Here is a 19,004-nt window from a genome sequence, read left to right as displayed (position 1 = left end):
AACCAAAACAATTAAAATTTTGGGATCAAAATGAAATAAAATTGAATAGTTTAGGAACCAAATGCGTAATTTTTTATTTCAAAAATACTATTTATTTTGACAATGAATATTGGCCACGTCAACTAGTGTGACAACTTTAATGCATATTTTGATAATGAAATTGTCAAAATTAAAATGTTGAAAACTAAAATGACACCAAACATATATTTTCAAAGGCACAATGTTATGAGATAGAAGTGAGTATATAGTATATTAGTAGATTTGGAGTCCTTAACATCAACACATAAATCTTGTAGAGAATCGGAATCAAAAGCAAAGATAAGTGTGGAGGCCAAGGCCACTATGGCCATGGTTACAAGGAAAAAGTGAGTGGACATTTTAATTGAAGCAAATTGCAATTGATTGAAAGAAGGGTTAACGATAACTAGCATGGCAAAGAGGTTGTGTGTTTATAGATATAGATCGATCAGATTAGTTGAATTTGTCATTATATTTTTGACAACACCAAGTCTTCAATGGCTAACTTTTTTTTCTTCAATCATCTTGCAATGATGAACCATGAACCGTTCTTCAACAACTTTACAAGTTTATAATTTCTTTTTGGGAAAATTACGTGGATAATCCTTATATTTTATTTTTTTGTATCATTTTAGTTCTTACATTTTTAGTTTGTTCAATTTTTGATATTTAATTTTAAATTTTCTGTCCATTTGGTCTAATTGAGTATAAGTTCAAATGACAACATGCAGTCTCAAGATGAAGAACGGCTGCCAAGGCCACAGTTGCAGCAACAGATGCATCTCTCTCAACACGTGTATGCCAGTGTATGGCATAAGGAATACGTTAGAGACAAGAGGTTCATGTAGTGAGAGAAATGTAGGAGTGGGTTAGATTCAGTTAGTCAAATATAGTTAGTTAAGAGTTTATTATAACAAACTCTTAACCACTTTGTATAAATACTTGTAATCAAGATATTTTGGAAGAAGAAAAAAAATCATTCAGTTTTTTTCTTTTTCTTTTTTTCATGGCATCAGAGCCCTGAGCTCTCATGAGCACCAAAGTGCTTCAATGGAAAATCCTCTTTCTTTTATCTCTGTTTCTCCATCCATTCCACAGAACCTAAACCTTCTACTTTCAAACTTCAATTCCTTGGTAACAGTAAAATTAGATTCTACAAATTTTTTGATTTGGAAGAATCAAATTCAAAATATCTAATGAGCAACTAATCTTCTTGAGTTCGTTCTTGGATCGGTTTCTTGTCCAATCTCTAAAATCCTTGATTCATCTGGAAAAGCTACAATCAATCCAGAATTTCTTTAATGGAAGATGATGGATGCACATCTGCTCAGTTTCGTCACTGCTACACTATCATATCCTATATATGCTTCAGTGCGTCAATATCAACATCGCTTTGAAGTTTGGCTTGCTTTGGAAAAGCGATACACTTCTCTATCTCGTTCGCATATTCATCAATTGAAGAATAAGTAGCAGTCTGTTACGAAAAAAGGTTACACCATGAGTGAATATTTGACTCAAATCGAAGAGATCTCAAATCATCTTCGACTTGCTTTATCAATGATTGATGATAAAGATTTTGTGCTCTTAACTCTGAATGGCTTACCAGAGGAGCATGATGCTCTCAAAACAACCATACGTGCTCGAGTAGAATCCATTACAATGGATGATCTGTGTTCACTCTTAAGTTCTGAAGAAGTTCATATTGAGAATAAAGCTAAAATTGTTGTTCATGACTCTCCAGTAGCATATGCTACAACCAAAGGTTCTGAAAATTCACAGTCTCATCCTCAAGCTTCAAGATCACATTCACAACAAGGTTACAGAGGTCATGGTCAATCTCGTGGTTATAGAGGAGGTTGAAACAAAGGTGAGGTTTAATAATAGGCCTAACAGAGGGAGATATGGAGGAAATAGCTATCATTCAAACAGTAATGGTTGTTAGATCTGTGGAGGTTATAATCATAGTGCCTTTGAATGTTGGTGGCGAATGGATCCTAATTTTCAACCTCTACATTCAAATCCTTCCTTGCAATCCTCTTCTAATGTTGTGTCTCAACAAAGAGCTTATTCAGTCATAAGTGCTCAATCCTTTTCTTCATCTGCTTCTTCCACTCCTTGGTACATTGATTCCGCAGCCACAAATCACATTACCAATGATCTCACCAATCTTCAACTCTATCAACCATATCAAGGTCAAGATCTGGTCACTGTAGGTGATGGACAAACTATTCCTATACAGCACATTGGTAAGGGTTTGTTACTAACTCCTCACTACTCCTTTAAACTTAATCATCTTCTTCATACTCCACATATTGCTTCAAATCTACTTTTTGTTCATTAATTAGCCAAAGACAATAATTGTTTAGTTACTTTTGATGCTAATTCATTTTTTATTAAGGACAAACATACGAGCCAAATACTGCATAAAGGATCTAATGTGAATGGTCTGTATCACTTTGATGTCTCCACACCTACATCTTCACCTTAGGCTCATCTCACTCAATCACAAGTTTCATTATCTATTTGGCATCAAAAACTTGGTCATCCATCTCCTTTAAAATTTCATCATGTTGCCAAGCATCTCCCTACTGTTTTTCAGAATAAGGAACACCAGAACTTTGTTTGTACTCCATGTAGTGTTGCTAAGGTCCACCGATTGCCTTTCAAATTGTCAAGTACTACTGTTAAACAACCTTTTCCCCTTGTTCATAGTGATGTGTGGGGACCTTTTAATCTTTCTACTTCTGGTTATAAATACTATTTGTTGTTTGTTGATGATTTTACCAGATTTACATGGATTTATCCTCTTCATGTTAAGAGTGCAGTGTTTTCTACTTTCTTACACTTCAAATCTTATGCTGAAACTTAGTTTTCTACTTCATTACAAGTTTTAAGAACAAATAATGGGACTGAATTTGTTAACAATCAAATGCATGATTATCTTGTTGCTAATGGTATTCTTTGTCATCTTACTTGTCCATATACTGCTGAGCAAAATGGAGTGGTTGAGAGAAAACATCAACACATCACTAAGACTGCTATTGCTTTGTTGTATCAATCCTCAGTTCCTTTTCAGTTTTGGTTTGAGGCTATGGCTACTGCAGTCTTTCTCATCAATAGATTGCCTAGTTTGTCTTTTGGTCATAAGTCTCCTTTTGAGTTACTTTTTAAAACCTTACCGGATTATACCTTCCTTAAAGTCTTTGGTTGTCAGTGTTTTCCATGGCTTAGGCCTTATGTAGCTCACAAATTAGCTCTAAGGTCTATCCCTTGTGTGTTCATAGGCTACCACTCTACTGTCAAAGGCTACAGGTGTTTGGATCCTACCTCAGGAAAGATTTTCCTCTCTAGACATGTAACTTTCAATGAAACTTGTTTTCCCTATGCTGCTAAGTCGTCCCACTCTTCTAGCTTGTCTACCATTCAATCTTTCTTTCAAATCCCTTTTGCTTCTGATAACCCTATTTCTCCTATTCTTCCTAGCTCTTCTCCTATTCCTTATTTTCTTTCTCATGTTCCCCTTCCATCAGTGTTAGTTCTCTCTATATATGTGCCTTCTACTGACTTACCTACTACTATTCTTGTTTCCTCACCATTATCTACATCTATTTGTCTATCTCCACCTTCTGTCCCTGCAACTTCTATCAGTCCTCCTCCTGTCTTTCCTATCCCTAGTTCTCATATTCCTATTCAATCAATTGTTATTCATCTTCCTAAGCTCCCTTCTGTGCCTACCCTTAACACATATCCTATGATCACTCGGTCCAAAGCTTGTAATCTTACTACTTCCTCTCCTCTTGATCTCTCTACTACTGAGCCTACTACCTCTACTACTCAGGCTCTCTCTTCTCCTTTACGGACTGCAGCCATGAATGCAGAATTTCAGGCCCTTCAACAACAGGGTACCTAGACATTAGTCTCCTTACCTCCTTATAAAACTACTATTAGTTGCATGTAATCGCCCGTATTTTATTACTCTGATAACCTTATCAATATTCATTAATTAAGTCTATTTACAAATAACATTTCATCCTTGGATTACTACAAAAAAATTGCTTTTTTGTGACGGCAAAACGCCGTCGCAAATACCCTAAATACCGTCTCAAAAGGTTTTTTGCGACGGTAAGTGATTTTTTGCGACGGCAAGTGGAGGGTTGCAAAAGGTTTTTAGCGACGGCATAACGCCGTCGCCTTTAGTTTGCAACGGCAAAATGCCTTTTTTGCGACGGAAAAATTCTGTCACAAATAACGGGTGAAAATCTGGGTTTTTTTGAGACGGCATTGTGTTGTCGTCACTAAAAGTTTATTTGAGACAGCAACTGATGCCGTCGCTAAAAGACTATTGACGACGACAATAACACTGTCGCTAAAGGCCCTACTTTTCAACCAATTCCCCTACCTTTTGCGACAGTAAAGCTGCCGTCGCAAAAAACCGTGGTTCAATTTTCTTTTCGAGATGGTGTGTGTGCTGCCATCTCAAAAAAAAAAAAAACTATATTAAAATTATTAAAAATATGAAAATAACTTGTATTAAATGAAAAATAACTAAAAAAAAAAAACCGATAATTACATAATAATATAAATACATACATAAACAAAAGTTAGCACATAATGAAAATCCATAATGTTGTTCCATTCATAACAATACATAAATAAAAATTCATAACAACAAAAATTATCCCACTACATAATGTCGCATAATACATACATAATGTTGTTCACAAATCTAAATAACGTAAATCAAAACCAAAAGTTTTCGTCATGATTCTTCCGTGGGTTTCAAAAACAAAAGTTGGTCATAATCTTTACATGCCTGCATTCCACAAGAAGCAAACTGCTACTCAGGAAATATTTGAAAATAACAAAATAAAAATAATTAATGACAATATAATGGTGTTAATATTTTAATTACAGAAAAACATAAAAAATGAACTACTAAATAATGCCTTTATCTTCTTTTTTTTTCCCCACCAAAAATATAAAAAGAAAAAAAATTATTACGAGAGATTCCAAATTTATGTCCACTCAACTTATCATTTCACAATGTTGCATTGGGTTTTGATGCAATTCGCAATTGTCTACTATCTTTCATTGGACAACGCTAGAATTTTGTTATTCCACTAGTGTTTGTTTTGGTCTCTTAGGAAACGAAAACATTTCAAACATCCCATTAAAATCAAAAGGAAACTTTGTTCCCTACTTCAAACACAATAATACAATGCACCTTGAGGTTTGGGTGTCAACCGTATTTCCTAACAAAGTCCCCAATCTATCCACAGTATTGAAAGTACTAAACATTTTTCCATTTTTTGCTTCAGGATTCAAGTTCCCATGATATGAACAAAAGTGAAGACATCAGGACTAGCTGTCAATACAAGGCAAAAGCAGTAAAATTTGAGAGTAGAATTATCCTGGCATATTGTCACCAAAAGAATGATTGGTCAAAAAGTCAAAGAGCGTGTTAATTGGCAATAAAATAAACCACAAGATTATTAACCTTGATGAGTTCTTCTTGCATTTCAAGGAACTCCAATTTCCTCCTCCTTTCTGAAACAGAATCTTCAGATGGTAAGGCTACGACACCAACAGTATCGACAACCTCATCTGGAAGTGAAGACAATGTAGCCCCAACGATTTCCTCCGGCTTTAACTTTCCAGAAATAGTGAAGGCTCTGTGTACAGTATCAAAACAGGAAAAAGTCAAATGCAGTTCAAGTTATAGATTAAAACAAACTGGTGTGGCTTCCAATTTTGATTACAAAAATTAGAACTGAAAGGGCCTTTAAAATACCTGGAGAGGATCAAAAGTGAAGATGGTACTGAGTGATTGAGAGACAAATCCAACCAATCACGGAGCTAAAGAAAGAAATTATACACTTACATCAAACTTCTGAACCAAATATGTTAATTTATCAAAAGTGCTGTAAATGTAGCTGGGCTGTAAAATTAAGAGAGAGAGAGAGAGAGAGAGAGATTCATGTGTAGCTGATGTCAAGCAGCTGCCCATGCCAAATAATCTCCATCACACAAAAATACCTTTCTAATATTACAAAAAACAGATAGGAACGTTTTGTGGAATATCATCACCCCATGTGAGGGGTGATCATCCTCCATGTGCTGCAAGAGTGCAAAGCCAACAAAGGTGTGTTGGCCATGTGAAAAAAGATGCAACATGTGGAGAAAGAGCTGGCCATGTGCATGGACAGCCAAGCTCTCCCTCTGTTAGTGTATAAATGGAGGTTGTGGTGAGAGTTTAATTGAGAGAGTGAGAAAACAGAGCAAGTCAGAGAGTGAGATATGTGAGGCGGAGAGACCGTCTCTCTCGGTGTGAGCGAGGGAGACGGGTGAGTGGGTGAGTGAGGAGAGTGTGAGCTCCTCCTCTATTGTAATCTTTCTGTAATATTTTCATTGTTATAGTGATAACCGGCTACTCTCCCGTGGACGTAGACATTGAGGCCGAACCACGTTAAATATTGTGTCTCCTTGAGTGTGGGTGTGTTTTTCTGCATGGAATAATTTCTATAAGGTCTTGGGCGGGATCCCAGATCCCAACAAGTGGTATCAGAGCCTCGTCGGTGGCGTTTCGGAACAAAAACAGCGTGCTGTTTGAAACTGCCCAGAAATCAAATTGCTCGAAATCCAGTTTTGAGCATACCAGGAGCAAGGGCTCGACGAGAGGAGTCCAGAAACATAAAACAGACACCCAACGGACGCCGGACGCGCCCTCACGCGCGGCGGAAGGAAGAAGACGAGTGGGGGAGGCGCGTGTCAGGCACGCGCGTGCCACGTCAGCAGCAACGTGTCAGAATCGCCGCCACGTGTCATCCACGTGGCAGCCCGTCAGCAACAGCGTCAGCAGCCAGGTCATCGACGCGTGGCAGCCATGTCAGCGCCACGTCAGCACTGTTGTGCCACGTGTCTGCCACATCAGCAGTGGTGTTGACCAGTCAACCAGAGGCAGAAGGAAGGATCCAGTGCTTCGCAGCTACGGTGCAGCCGCAGATCTGAGGCGTACAAAATGTTTTGGCTAGATCTAAGCCATTTGGAGTCCGTTTTTGGCGATCCAATAGTGGTTTTCAACTATTTGGAGTATTCCGGACACATCCGTATGGTCAGATTTTGGAGACGGAGTTTCTGTAAAAAGAAGGCAGATTAAAGTGGCAGACGGCGTCAGGGGCAGTGGACGGAATATTCTGTTGGTACACGGAATATTCCCTGAACTTCTGAAAATTGCAATTTGGCCCAGAATTTTCAGAAAATTGTGGTGTGGCCCAGCTTTCGGGGATAGTTTTCAGTGAGGTCCCCGAAAATGCAGCAAAGATTGGTTCTAGCTAAACGGACCGCTCCGGACGCAACCGCGAGGTCAGAATAGTGAAATTCTGAACGGTTTGGAAAGATTGTCAAAACATGGGTGTTTGTCATCTTCAATACTCGAAGGAAGGTTGCTGGATATTGTGGAACGCTGCGGATTCACTGAAGAGGTTAGAATGGGCAGATTCTGACCAGATTGGACAACCAGATACAGATTGAGATAGATCATTGAAGACCAGAAGAGATCAGGCTTGATTAAATGGCAGATCGAGGGAGACCAAGATTGGTCAAGGGTGATCAGAGGATTGCAGAAATGATTATCTTCGAAGTTCGTCGGAGGATCTGGTTCAATCAAAAGAGAAGACCATTCATCAACGGATAGATGATTTGGCAACCAGTACAGGCTCAGGGAAATACTGTAGCTGTTGGAGCTACTGTATACGAGTAGGTACTAATGGTATGTGGACATGTAGAACAATAGTTGCAGAGGAGCATACTAAGCGCAGAAGTACAATTGCAGACGTGCAACAGTGCAAGGGTACGCTAGAGTGTCGTACAGAGGCGCGAGAAGAGTGTGTAGCAGCGTGTTGTTGACAGTTCACAGGAACTTCCAGACAGAGAAATTGAGACAGGTAAAACGCAGGAGTGCGTGCCAAGGAGTGGCAAGTCTTATTTCTCTATGGTGGTTTCTTTAGTTCCATGGCAGCAGATGATAGAGTTGATGCAGATCTCTCAAGCGAGCTCGACGTAGGGAGACCAGAAGCCATGGGTACGGGCACTATGCAAGGAATTGCATAGCTGACGATACTTTGACAGATGGAGCTACTGTCAACCATCAATCTACTGGACAACAAATCAGGGATTGCAAAGGCACAGACAACAAGCGTATGTGAAAACGCCAGGAGGTTGTTCAGAAGTGCAGAGGGCAAAGGCTGAAAGTTCAGAAATAAGCTCCGAGCAAGGAAAATTGAGGATGTTGATGTGTCAAACTCTGAAGTTTTCTAGTTGCTCCCGTGTTCATCATGCAAGGAGTTGCATGGTAATGCATGACAGTCAAGGGCATCCCAGCAGGGGGTGCAGGATATCTTGGTTGCGCAAGTTCAAGCATAGCAGGTATAGACATCCGAGACAGAAGCGTGGAAGAGATCTGTGGAAGATAGGAGCAGAGGCTCTCTCCAAATCAGAGAGTGGTGTGAGTTGAGTTGAGGATGTAGGATTCCCTCCTCCTCTTGTATCTCTGGTGTATTATCTCTAGCTTTCAAGGGATGCAGCGTCTCAGTGAAGAGATGCAAACTATGTTGAATTTGGGCGTGACAAGATTAGCAGCAATGTGTGTTGTGGATCACCTCACATGGGTTGAGGGGGTGATTTGTGGAATATCATCACCCCATGTGAGGGGTGATCATCCTCCATGTGCTGCAAGAGTGCAAAGCCAACAAAGGTGTGTTGGCCATGTGAAAGAAGATGCAACATGTGGAGAAAGAGCTGGCCATGTGCATGGACAGCCAAGCTCTCCCTCTGTTAGTGTATAAATGGAGGTTGTGGTGAGAGTTTAATTGAGAGAGTGAGAAAACAGAGCAAGTCAGAGAGTGAGATATGTGAGGCGGAGAGACCGTCTCTCTCGGTGTGAGCGAGGGAGACGGGTGAGTGGGTGAGTGAGGAGAGTGTGAGCTCCTCCTCTATTGTAATCTTTCTGTAATATTTCCATTGTTATAGTGATAACCGGCTACTCTCCCGTGGACGTAGGCATTGAGGCCGAACCACGTTAAATATTGTGTCTCCTTGAGTGTGGGTGTGTTTTTCTGCATGGAATAATTTCTATAAGGTCTTGGGCGGGATCCCAGATCCCAACACGTTTAGCCATATCCTGATGTCCTTGGATTTGGGAATTAATATATATTCTATAATTAGATGCATACCAACACCCAACACACATCCAATTCCATTTAATATAGATGTTCTTGAGCTTCTTAAAAGCCCTCCTCAGGCTGAATTTACGAAATTGCTTTTATGGAGAGACATTGTGTAGACTGCTTCAATCAATGTGTCAATTAGAATGTTATCTCCTTGAATTTCATCACAGTATTAAATTACAACAGCATGTCATGCTCTTAGGCTTTAGTCAAGGATTTTTTCATAAATATGTGCAGCTAAATTTTTTTGTGAAGAAGCACAAAATTCTACTTATACCAAAAAAGGTAGCTCATGTGCCAATGTAAAAAGAACCATCCCAGCCAACATAGTCAAACTAGTGAACCGGTGAACAAAACCCTTGGCAAAGCCAGTTAAAGAAGCATACAAACTGGAAGAACCCATATGGCCCAGCTATATTGTATGTCAACAAAATGAAGCATGCAGGCTGCAGAAACCATCTGGTTTTCTTTTGTTGAAAACATGAGATTTATGTAATCACAACCCGTGACTATTCAGAAAAACACCAATGGGATAAAATTCAAGCCAGGAATGTGTTGGGTATACCTCCTTATTGGAGTGTGGGACCCAATTGGTTTTGGAAAAAGAGTTTGATTTGGTTTAGTATTAATTATAATACATTTTTATATATTATATTTGTGGAAGCCCAATTCAATTTGGATACAATTAGGACTTGATTACAAAACCCTAGATCCACAATATAAGTATTGGCTTTTTTTGTGTGTGTCGTTGGGGACCTAGTTGTAGTGGCTAAGTAAATCAATTCGGCTGGGTTTGACTTTGAGCAGCAGCATTAACTTTTGTTGATCATCTTCGGTGGGTTATCATTGTGATAAGAATAGTGGTGCTCTGCTTGGTTGCTGTTTGGAGCATAGCTGGGTTCGGTATTTTTGGATCTTCTTCGACTCTAATTCTGAAGATTTTAGTTCTTCTATTTGGTGAGGTCTTTCTTCTTGTTTATTTGTGATTATTTGGAATTCACCTAAGGGTGATTTTGTGAGACCATTAGTGTCTCGTTTGTAATCGTTTGGAACTTATTTGGTTGATAGCGGAATCGGATTTCGATCCCGTGGACGTACCTCACATTGAGGGAACCACGTAAAAATTCTTGTGTTGCCTTTGATTTAATTTTTCCGCATTAGTTTTTATTCCCATTGATTGATTTACTTGTGGGGAATCACATCGATTTTCCCTAACAACTGGTATCAGAGCTTATGGTTTATTTGGATTTATTTATTTGTGTAAATCAATGGAGGGGAATGTGGGTTGCATGTCTAGCTTCAATGGAAGTAATTGGGTAACTTGGAAAACTAAAATGGAGGACCTATTATTTTGTAAAGATTTATATGGACCCATTGAGGGTGATTCTGGCAAACCCGAGGGTATGAAAGATGATGAATGGAATAGGCTTAATCGAAAAGCCGTTGGTGTTATCCGTCAATGGATTGATGACAGTGTGTTTCATCATGTTGCTACGGAAACTTCAGCACATGATTTATGGAAAAAATTAGAAAGCCTTTATGATAGGAAATCAGCCACAAATAAAGCTTTTTTTGTTTCGTAAGTTGGTTAATTTAAAATATAAAGAGGGCAGCCCTATTCCGGAACATCTGAATGAAATAAAGAGTATTGTTAACCAACTTGCTTCTATGAAAATTGTTTTTGATGATGAGTTGCAGGCTTTGATGCTACTTAGTTCTTTGCCCGAAAGTTGGGAGGCTTTGGTTGTGACAGTCAGTAATTCGGCGCCCGATGGAGTTGTTACAATGGGCCAAGTCACTAGTAGCCTGTTGAATGAAGAAACTAGAAGAAAATCAGCGGGTTCCTCTCATTCAGAAGCATTTGTTGTGAGAGGCCGAAGCAAAACAAGGGGGAGGAGTAAGACTCCTCATGGTCGTGATCAAAGCCGTGACAAATCGAAAGATGGTTCTTTTTCAAAGAAAGACATTGAGTGCCATTATTGCTATGAGAAAGGGCACATGAAGCGAGAATGCCGAAAAATCAAGAACAAAGAGAAAAGGCATGATAAAAGTGTGGATAAGAAGCAAGAAGACACAACAGCAGTTACTACCAATGGTGATCTCATGGTCGTTTGTGAAGATGATTGTATCAATTTTGTGGGCCAAGAGAGCAATTGGATGATTGATTTCGGTGCTTCTTTTCATGTGACTTCTCGAGTTGATTTCTTCACTACCTACACCGAAGGAGATTATGGTTTTGTTCGAATGGGTAATGAATGTTTGTCCAAGATTATTGGCATGGGTAATGTTTGCTTGGAAACAAATTTAGGTTGCAAGTTGTTGCTTAAAGATGTGAGGCATGTTCCCGACATTCGCCTCAATTTGATCTCTACTGGGAAGCTAGATGATGAAGGCTTCAACAACAAATTTGGTGATGGAATATGGAAGCTCACGAAGGGTTCTTTGGTGGTGGCTAAGTGCAAGAAGACTCATACACTTTATTCGATGCAAGGAAAAATTTGTAAAGGTGTTATCAATGTACTTGAAGAAGATACTTCTACCGAATTATGGCACAAGCGGCTTGGCCACATGAGTGAAAAGGGGCTGCAAGTTTTGTTCAAGAAAGAGCTTCTACCTGGTTTGAAAGGTACACATCTTAAAACTTGTGTTCATTGTTTGGCAGGTAAACAACATAGAGTTTCTTTTCATAAAAATGTTGCTTCTAGAAAAGAAAATGTTTTGGAGTTGATTCATTCGGATGTTTGTGGTCCTTTAAAAGTTAGAACACATGGTGGTGCACTTTATTTTGTTACTTTCATTGATGATTATTCAAGAAAAGTTTGGACTTTTCTACTAAAAACTAAAGATCAAGTTCTAGAAATATTTAAGCATTTTCAGGCCATGGTTGAAAGGGAAACAGGGCAGAAATTGAAGTGCATCCGATCAGACAATGGTGGTGAATACATTGGACCATTTGATGAGTATTGTCGCAGCCAAGGTATTCGGCATCAAAAGACAGTTAAGAAAACTCCTCAACAAAATGGAGTTGCCGAGAGAATGAACCGCACAATTGTGGAAAGAACAAGGTGTTTGCTTTCACAAGCTAAATTGCCAAGATCCTTTTGGGGTGAGGCATTGAAGACAGCGGTTGACGTGATCAATTTGTCTCCTTCATATCCTTTGAATGGTGATGTTCCAGAAAGAGTTTGGACCGGTAAAGATGTGTCTTATGAGCACTTGAGAGTGTTTGGTTATCGAGCCTTTGTTCACATTCCAAAGGATGAGAGGTCCAAGCTTGACAGCAAGTCAAGACAATGTATCTTTCTTGGCTATGGGTGTGATGAATTTGGGTATAGATTGTGGGATCCGGTCGACAAGAAAGTCATTCGAAGCCGTGATGTTGTGTTTCTTGAAGACCAAACAATTGAAGACTTTGGCAAAGGTGATCAACCGGAGCCAAAAACTAGTGATCTCATTGACATGGATCTATCTCCTTCATCTTCAGTTGATGATGAAAATGGGGGAGATGTGCAGCCACCTATTGAAGATGTAGAGGATGATGCTAATCCTAATGAAGTTGAGCCAGAAATTGAGGAAGAGCATCCAACTCAAGAACCGCCACCACAACTTGAGTTGAGGAAATCTACAAGGGACCGAAAACCTTCAAGAAAGTATCTTCCCAATGAATTTGTGTTGATTTCTGATCAAGGGGAGCCTGAGAGCTATCAAGAAGCAATTGAGCATGCAAAGAAAGGTGATTGGAAAAAGGCCATGGAAGAGGAGATGAACTCCTTACTTGAAAATCACACCTATGATTTAGTGAAGTTGCCTAAAGGGAGGAAAATTCTGAAAAATAAGTGGGTCTTCAAATTGAAGAATGATGGCAAGAATCTGATGTACAAGGCACGCCTTGTTGTGAAAGGCTTTGGGCAAAAGAAAGGTATTGATTTTGATGAAATTTTCTCACCGGTTGTAAAGATGTCTTCTATTCGGGTTGTACTTGGCATGGCTGCAAGTATGAACCTTGAAGTTGAGCAACTTGATGTGAAAACCGCATTTCTTCATGGTGACCTTGAAGAAGAAATTTACATGGAGCAACCGGAAGGCTTTGTGGAAAAAGGGAAAGAGAAATTTGTTTGCAAATTGAAGAAAAGGTTGTATGGCCTCAAGCAAGCCCCGCGGCAATGGTACAAAAAATTTGACTCTTTCATGATGAATAATGGTTTTTCTAAAACCACTTCGGACCATTGTGTGTTTGTGAAAAATTTTCCGGATGGTAAATTTATTATTCTTTTGCTTTATGTTGATGACATGTTAATTGTGGGTCAAGATTCTACCATGATAAACAGGTTGAAATTGAAGTTGAGCAAGTCTTTTGCTATGAAAGATTTGGGACCGGCAAAGCAAATTCTTGGTATGAAAATTGTTCGTGATCGCAAAGAGGGGCTGATTTGATTGTCTCAAGAAAGTTACATTGAGAAAGTTCTTGAGAGGTTTAACATGAATAAAGCAAAGCCGGTTGGTTATCCACTTACGGGTCATTTCAAGCTTAGTTCGAATCAATGTCCTACAAGTGAGAAAGACAAGGAAGAGATGTTGAAAGTTCCTTATGCTTCAGCAGTTGGTTCTTTGATGTACGCCATGGTTTGTACAAGGCCGGATATTGCTCACGCCGTTGGTGTGGTGAGTCGTTTTCTCTCTAATCCGGATAAAAAACATTGGACAGCGGTAAAATGGATTCTAAGGTATCTTCGAGGGACTTCGAAGGTGTGTTTGTGTTTTGGGGATGGTAAACCGGTGCTTGATGGGTTCACAGATTCTGACATGGCTGGTGATGTTGATTCTAGGAAATCTACTTCGGGGTATTTGATGACTTTTGCAGGGGGAGCTATGGCATGGCAATCTAAATTACAAAAATGTGTTACTCTCTCAACTACCGAAGCTGAATTTATTGCTATTACAAAAGCTTGCAAAGAAAAGTTATGGTTGAAGAAATTTTTGCAAGAGTTGGGTTTGAAGCAAGAAAAGTATGTGCTTTATTGTAATAGTCAAAGTGCTATTCACTTGAGTAAAAATTCTACTTTTTATTCGAGATCGAAACACATTGATGTGAGATACCATTGGATTCGTGATGTGTTAGATTCGAAGTTATTACAACTCGAAAAGGTTCACACAGATGATAATATTTCAGATATGTTGACAAAGACTTTGTCGAGAGACAAACATTTGAAGTGTCGAACTTTGGCGGGTATGGTTGATTTCTCCATCTAAGTCGGTAGGGGGAGAATTGTTGGGTATACCTCCTTATTGGAGTGTGGGACCCAATTGGTTTTGGAAAAAGAGTTTGATTTGGTTTAGTATTAATTATAATATATTTTTATATATTATATTTGTGGAGGCCCAATTCAATTTGGATACAATTAGGGCGTGATTACAAAACCCTAGATCCACAATATAAGTATTGGTTTTTTTTGTGTGTGTCGTTGGGGACCTAGTTGTAGTGGCTAAGTAAATCAATTCGGCTGGGTTTGACTTTGAGCAGCAGCATTAACTTTTGTTGATCATCTTCGGTGGGTTATCATTGTGATAAGAATAGTGGTGCTCTGCTTGGTTGCTGTTTGGAGCATAGCTGAGTTCGGTATTTTTGGATCTTCTTCGACTCTAATTCTGAAGATTTTGGTTCTTCTATTTGGTGAGGTCTTTCCTCTTGTTTATTTGTGATTATTTGGAATTCACCTAAGGGTGATTTTGTGAGACCATTAGTGTCTCGTTTGTAATCGTTTGGAACTTATTTGGTTGATAGTGGAATCGGATTTCGATCCCGTGAACGTACCTCACATTGAGGGAACCACGTAAAAATTCTTGTGTTACCTTTGATTTAATTTTTTCGCATTAGTTTTTATTCCCACTGATTGATTTACTTGTGGGGAATCACATCGATTTTCCCTGACAGAATGACCAGTCCACATGTTAATCTTGAAATTTCTATTTAACTTACGTGAAACGTTTACAAACCAAGCCAAAAGAGAAACTTCTTCAGGGGAGTTAGCATACCCATGATAGGATAGGCTGGTTCAATGTTACCTCACAATCCCCTTGTACACCAATAGGAATTAATGAGACCATTTAATGTAATTTGGAATTTCTACAAACACAAAAATGCTATCCAAAAATATAATTTCTTTATGAAACCATGGACCTTGGAATGAGATCCTTAGTCTGCATTTAATATTCTATACACTAGACATAATTCAAGGAGTTTTCAAGCTTTATACTTCTGTTTCAATTCTAATTGTCAAAGATGAAAAAGAGCAACAAACAAGTAGATCCAAGAGTGGGAGAAAGAGAAGGGAAAAAAAAAAGGAAAGAAAAAAACCTGTTGGCGCATTTCCTCAACTGAAAGTAAACCAAGCATGCCTCGCTCTCTACAGTCTTCACGAAGTTCAGCTTCTAAAAGAGACTCCAAACCCTCCGCTTGTATCATTTTATCATCGTTCTTTATCCTTACAAAACAAACAATAATAACAACAATAATTCAAGGATATCTACCATTCGAAAATGTAGGGCTTGTTTGGTTTGTATTTGAGAAACATGTTTTGAGATAAAAAGTACAAAAATTTGTTTGGTTTAGTTTTTTTTCAAAAGATGTTTTGAAAAATTATTTTGAGAGAAAGTGTTTGGAAAACTTGTAAATGAAACAAGTTTTGGAAAAAAAAATTTGGGAAAATTTATTTGGTTTGATTACTTTTAAAAACTTATTTGTAGAGAATTTTTTCCAAATTTTTTTGAGAAACACAAACCAAACAAAGCCATATTTTCCCTCAGGTCAAACCACCTTTATGTAAACATGCAATTCTTCAAATTATTCTTAACAAGGAATACTTTCGAAACTTAATCTATGATAGTCCTCAATAAAATAAGAAAAAGAAACTTATGCACAAAGATGAGCCTATGCATATTAACGTGCATATTTCTGTGAATCTGTGTCTGTGTATTTAATCCTTTTTTTAGCTCATTTTTCTACATCATGGAACAAGGTTCAGACTTCGTGGAGGGCCCGAATGACACATGATAACCAAGACAAGGTTCCAAGAAAATAATTGGGCCCCTCAATATTTCATAAAATAGCCCACTAGTCGCGGGCCATGACGCATGTGATTGCACGTATTTGGCGAACAGTTTTAACTTTTTATTACACAACCAGAGACTCAGATCAAAGGTGAATATATTTTTCATGCAGTGAGAGGGTAATTGGCTCAAACCTCTACAGCCCACAGCACTTTCTGGCACAACTTTTGTGAATTCCAGAAGTCTCATTTCAAGGGGCTTAAACTATTCCAAGGACACTACAATTTATCAGAATAAATCCACAATATCTTTCTTCCAAGTTAAGGAAAAATCAATCATCTAGGTCATAAATTCAAACTAGAGCACAGGCATGTCAAAAAGTTCAAGTCAACCTCAAAACAAGCCGTGAGATTTACGAAGATAGACCAAACAACCCAATCTTAGTTGTGTCCGAACTCACCCAGATCTTGAACGAATGCAGCAAAATCCACCCGCCACTGATGTAATCACCTTCGCATTCCATCGTGGATTCAACAAAACAATTGCAACATATAAGAATGTCCTGTTTATTTAAATGAAATGAAATCAAATGAAATGAAATCAAATGAAATCATCAAAATATATTCAAATAAGACAGAAAGATATAAGAAATTAGACCGCACCAGGAACACCGGCGAATCGGAGAGTCTCTTCAATCATGCGAATCTGAGCGGACCGATGTTCTTGAAGCTGAAAGCTTCGAGCCTGCTATTAATGGCTGCGGTGGTCCTTGAGCAGCTCCTTCACCACTGGAATGAGAGCAGCAGAGGGAAAGCCAACGGAGTGAGAAACAAAAGAGTGAGGATCCTTAACCCCGTCGCTCGACGCCATCGTCTGCCGTGCTCACAATCGTGAGAGAGAGAGAGATGGGGATTTTTGGTTCAAAAATTAGGGATTTGAGATTTGGGGATTTTTGGTTGAGTAGAGGGAAAAATGAGCGGGTGTAACGCCCTCAAAATAATAACATTAAACCCAACAAATAAGACAGGCATTGATATTCAAAAGTTCCACATTCTTTCATTTCTCAGAGTTTCATTACAAAAAGTATTACATGTTAACAACAAAAGCAAATGCCCTACAAGCTTACAGCTTTCCAAGTTAACACTTGGTTACAACCAAAAGAGTACTAAGTCATACACATTAAGCCCTTGGCTTGTATTTACATGTAATACATCAAAAGTAAAACGACACCATTATGTCCGTCTTAGCCTCCCAAGCTATGTCCTTAGAGGTGGCATGCTTCCTGCACCTGAAAATGATATTCCCATGTAGGGTGAGCCACAGCCCAGTAGAAATACACTAAACCAACCATGAACAATGACTAAAATATTAGCAATTGATAGATGGCCAACACTGATACGATCACATAAATCACATATTTATGTCATACGACTTATGAATCCAAATTACTTTTCATTTTCCCTTTTTCAACAGATAGGCATATAAGCACTACCCACATTCTCAACAGATATGTATAACAACAATATCCATATTCTCAGATAAGCAAATAAGCTATATCCACATTCTACAACAGATATGTATAACAACAATATCCACAGATAAGCATATAAGCTATATCCACATTCTACAACAGATATGTATAACAACAATATCCACAGATAAGCATATAAGCTATATCCACACTTCACAAAGACAAGCATATAAGCTCTATCTTCACTTCTCTAGATAAGCATATGAGCTGTATCTACGGAGTTCATCCCCTATCTTCTCCCAACACTATCCGGTTTAGAGGTACATCCCCTATCTTCCCCTAAACCGCGGAGTACATCCCCCATCTCCTCCTCTACACATAACGTATACAAACACAATGGTTCTATATACAATCACTCAATACATATAATTAATGTATTCTATCAACCGTCAAGTTCCATGACACACTTCATAGATTAGTTTCAGTCTGCCTAATCTTCATGCATTGTCTACAACAATCACGACTATCCTCCACCGATAGCCCAAAGCAGTTATTTCTAAACAAAAAATAAATGCACAATGGATATTCAATCAACATTTCATTTCCTCATTCCTCACAATTTATTATCCCAATTAATTAAACAATGTAATTAGGTCAATTCTCATAATTAACATTTCAACCCTTAGGTCCCATTTTCATCAATGATTTAACATTTATTCCATTTCTCTATTCCAAACATGCATCTAGGTTTATTATGAATAAAACCCCAACTTTTGTAAAATTACACAAAAGCCCCAAACTTTCACAAATTACCAAACCAACCCCAACGTCTCAAAATACCAAAATTTAAAGACAAAATCCATAGAGAGGAGTAGGATATCCCTACCTCAAATTCGGAGTCCCAAAGGAGAAGACGACAAAACCCAACGTGCTCCAAAACCCGAGATTTTCAGATTAAAAAGTAGCCCTCGACGATCAACAACTTTTTTGTAAAGGCCAAAGGTGAGTAAATCACTCCTACTAGATCAAAACCTAGAGAGAAGGTAGAGTTCTAGAGTGAGAGGCTCAACAATGGTAATTTTGGAAAAGTAAGAGAAAGAAGAGAAAGTAAAAAGTGATTTGAAAAGTCACAATTTCGGGACTTCAACCCAGTCTCCCGCTCGAGCGTCACTCACAGACTCCCTCTCGAGCGTCCAAACTTCCGCTCGAGCGCCGGATGCACTCTCCCAGCATTTATACAGAAC

The 19,004-nt window shown here is 38.7% G+C and overlaps 1 protein-coding gene across 3 annotated transcripts in view; it reads right to left on the bottom strand.

The window, feature by feature from the left end:
• Positions 1–17,242, bottom strand: part of LOC145792496 (uncharacterized) — a 292,889-nt gene extending 275,647 nt beyond the window's left edge. Inside the window, exons 1-6 of one of the 3 annotated variants that reach the window (XM_082873178.1) lie at positions 16,952–17,242; positions 16,750–16,851; positions 15,598–15,717; positions 5,810–5,874; positions 5,516–5,690; positions 4,628–4,831 (exon numbers count right to left, since the gene is read on the bottom strand). In XM_082873178.1, coding sequence (XP_082729304.1) covers positions 4,778–4,831; positions 5,516–5,690; positions 5,810–5,874; positions 15,598–15,717; positions 16,750–16,812 — 477 coding nt within the window. In that variant the 5' untranslated portion in view covers positions 16,813–16,851; positions 16,952–17,242 and the 3' untranslated portion in view covers positions 4,628–4,777. Of the gene's footprint in view, positions 1–4,627; positions 4,832–5,515; positions 5,691–5,809; positions 5,875–15,597; positions 15,725–16,749; positions 16,852–16,951 lie in introns of those variants that run through there. The other 2 variants (XM_082873179.1, XM_082873180.1) reach the window with 2 other exon arrangements.
• Between the last annotated feature and the right edge of the window lie 1,762 nt (positions 17,243–19,004).

Source organism: Camellia sinensis, chromosome 6 (genome assembly GCF_055761805.1).
Source record: "Camellia sinensis isolate YWXY chromosome 6, ASM5576180v1, whole genome shotgun sequence".
Taxonomy (NCBI): domain Eukaryota; kingdom Viridiplantae; phylum Streptophyta; class Magnoliopsida; order Ericales; family Theaceae; genus Camellia; species Camellia sinensis.
The sequence above is the reverse complement of the archived record's forward strand: the minus strand, read 5'-3'. Positions and strand labels throughout refer to the sequence as shown.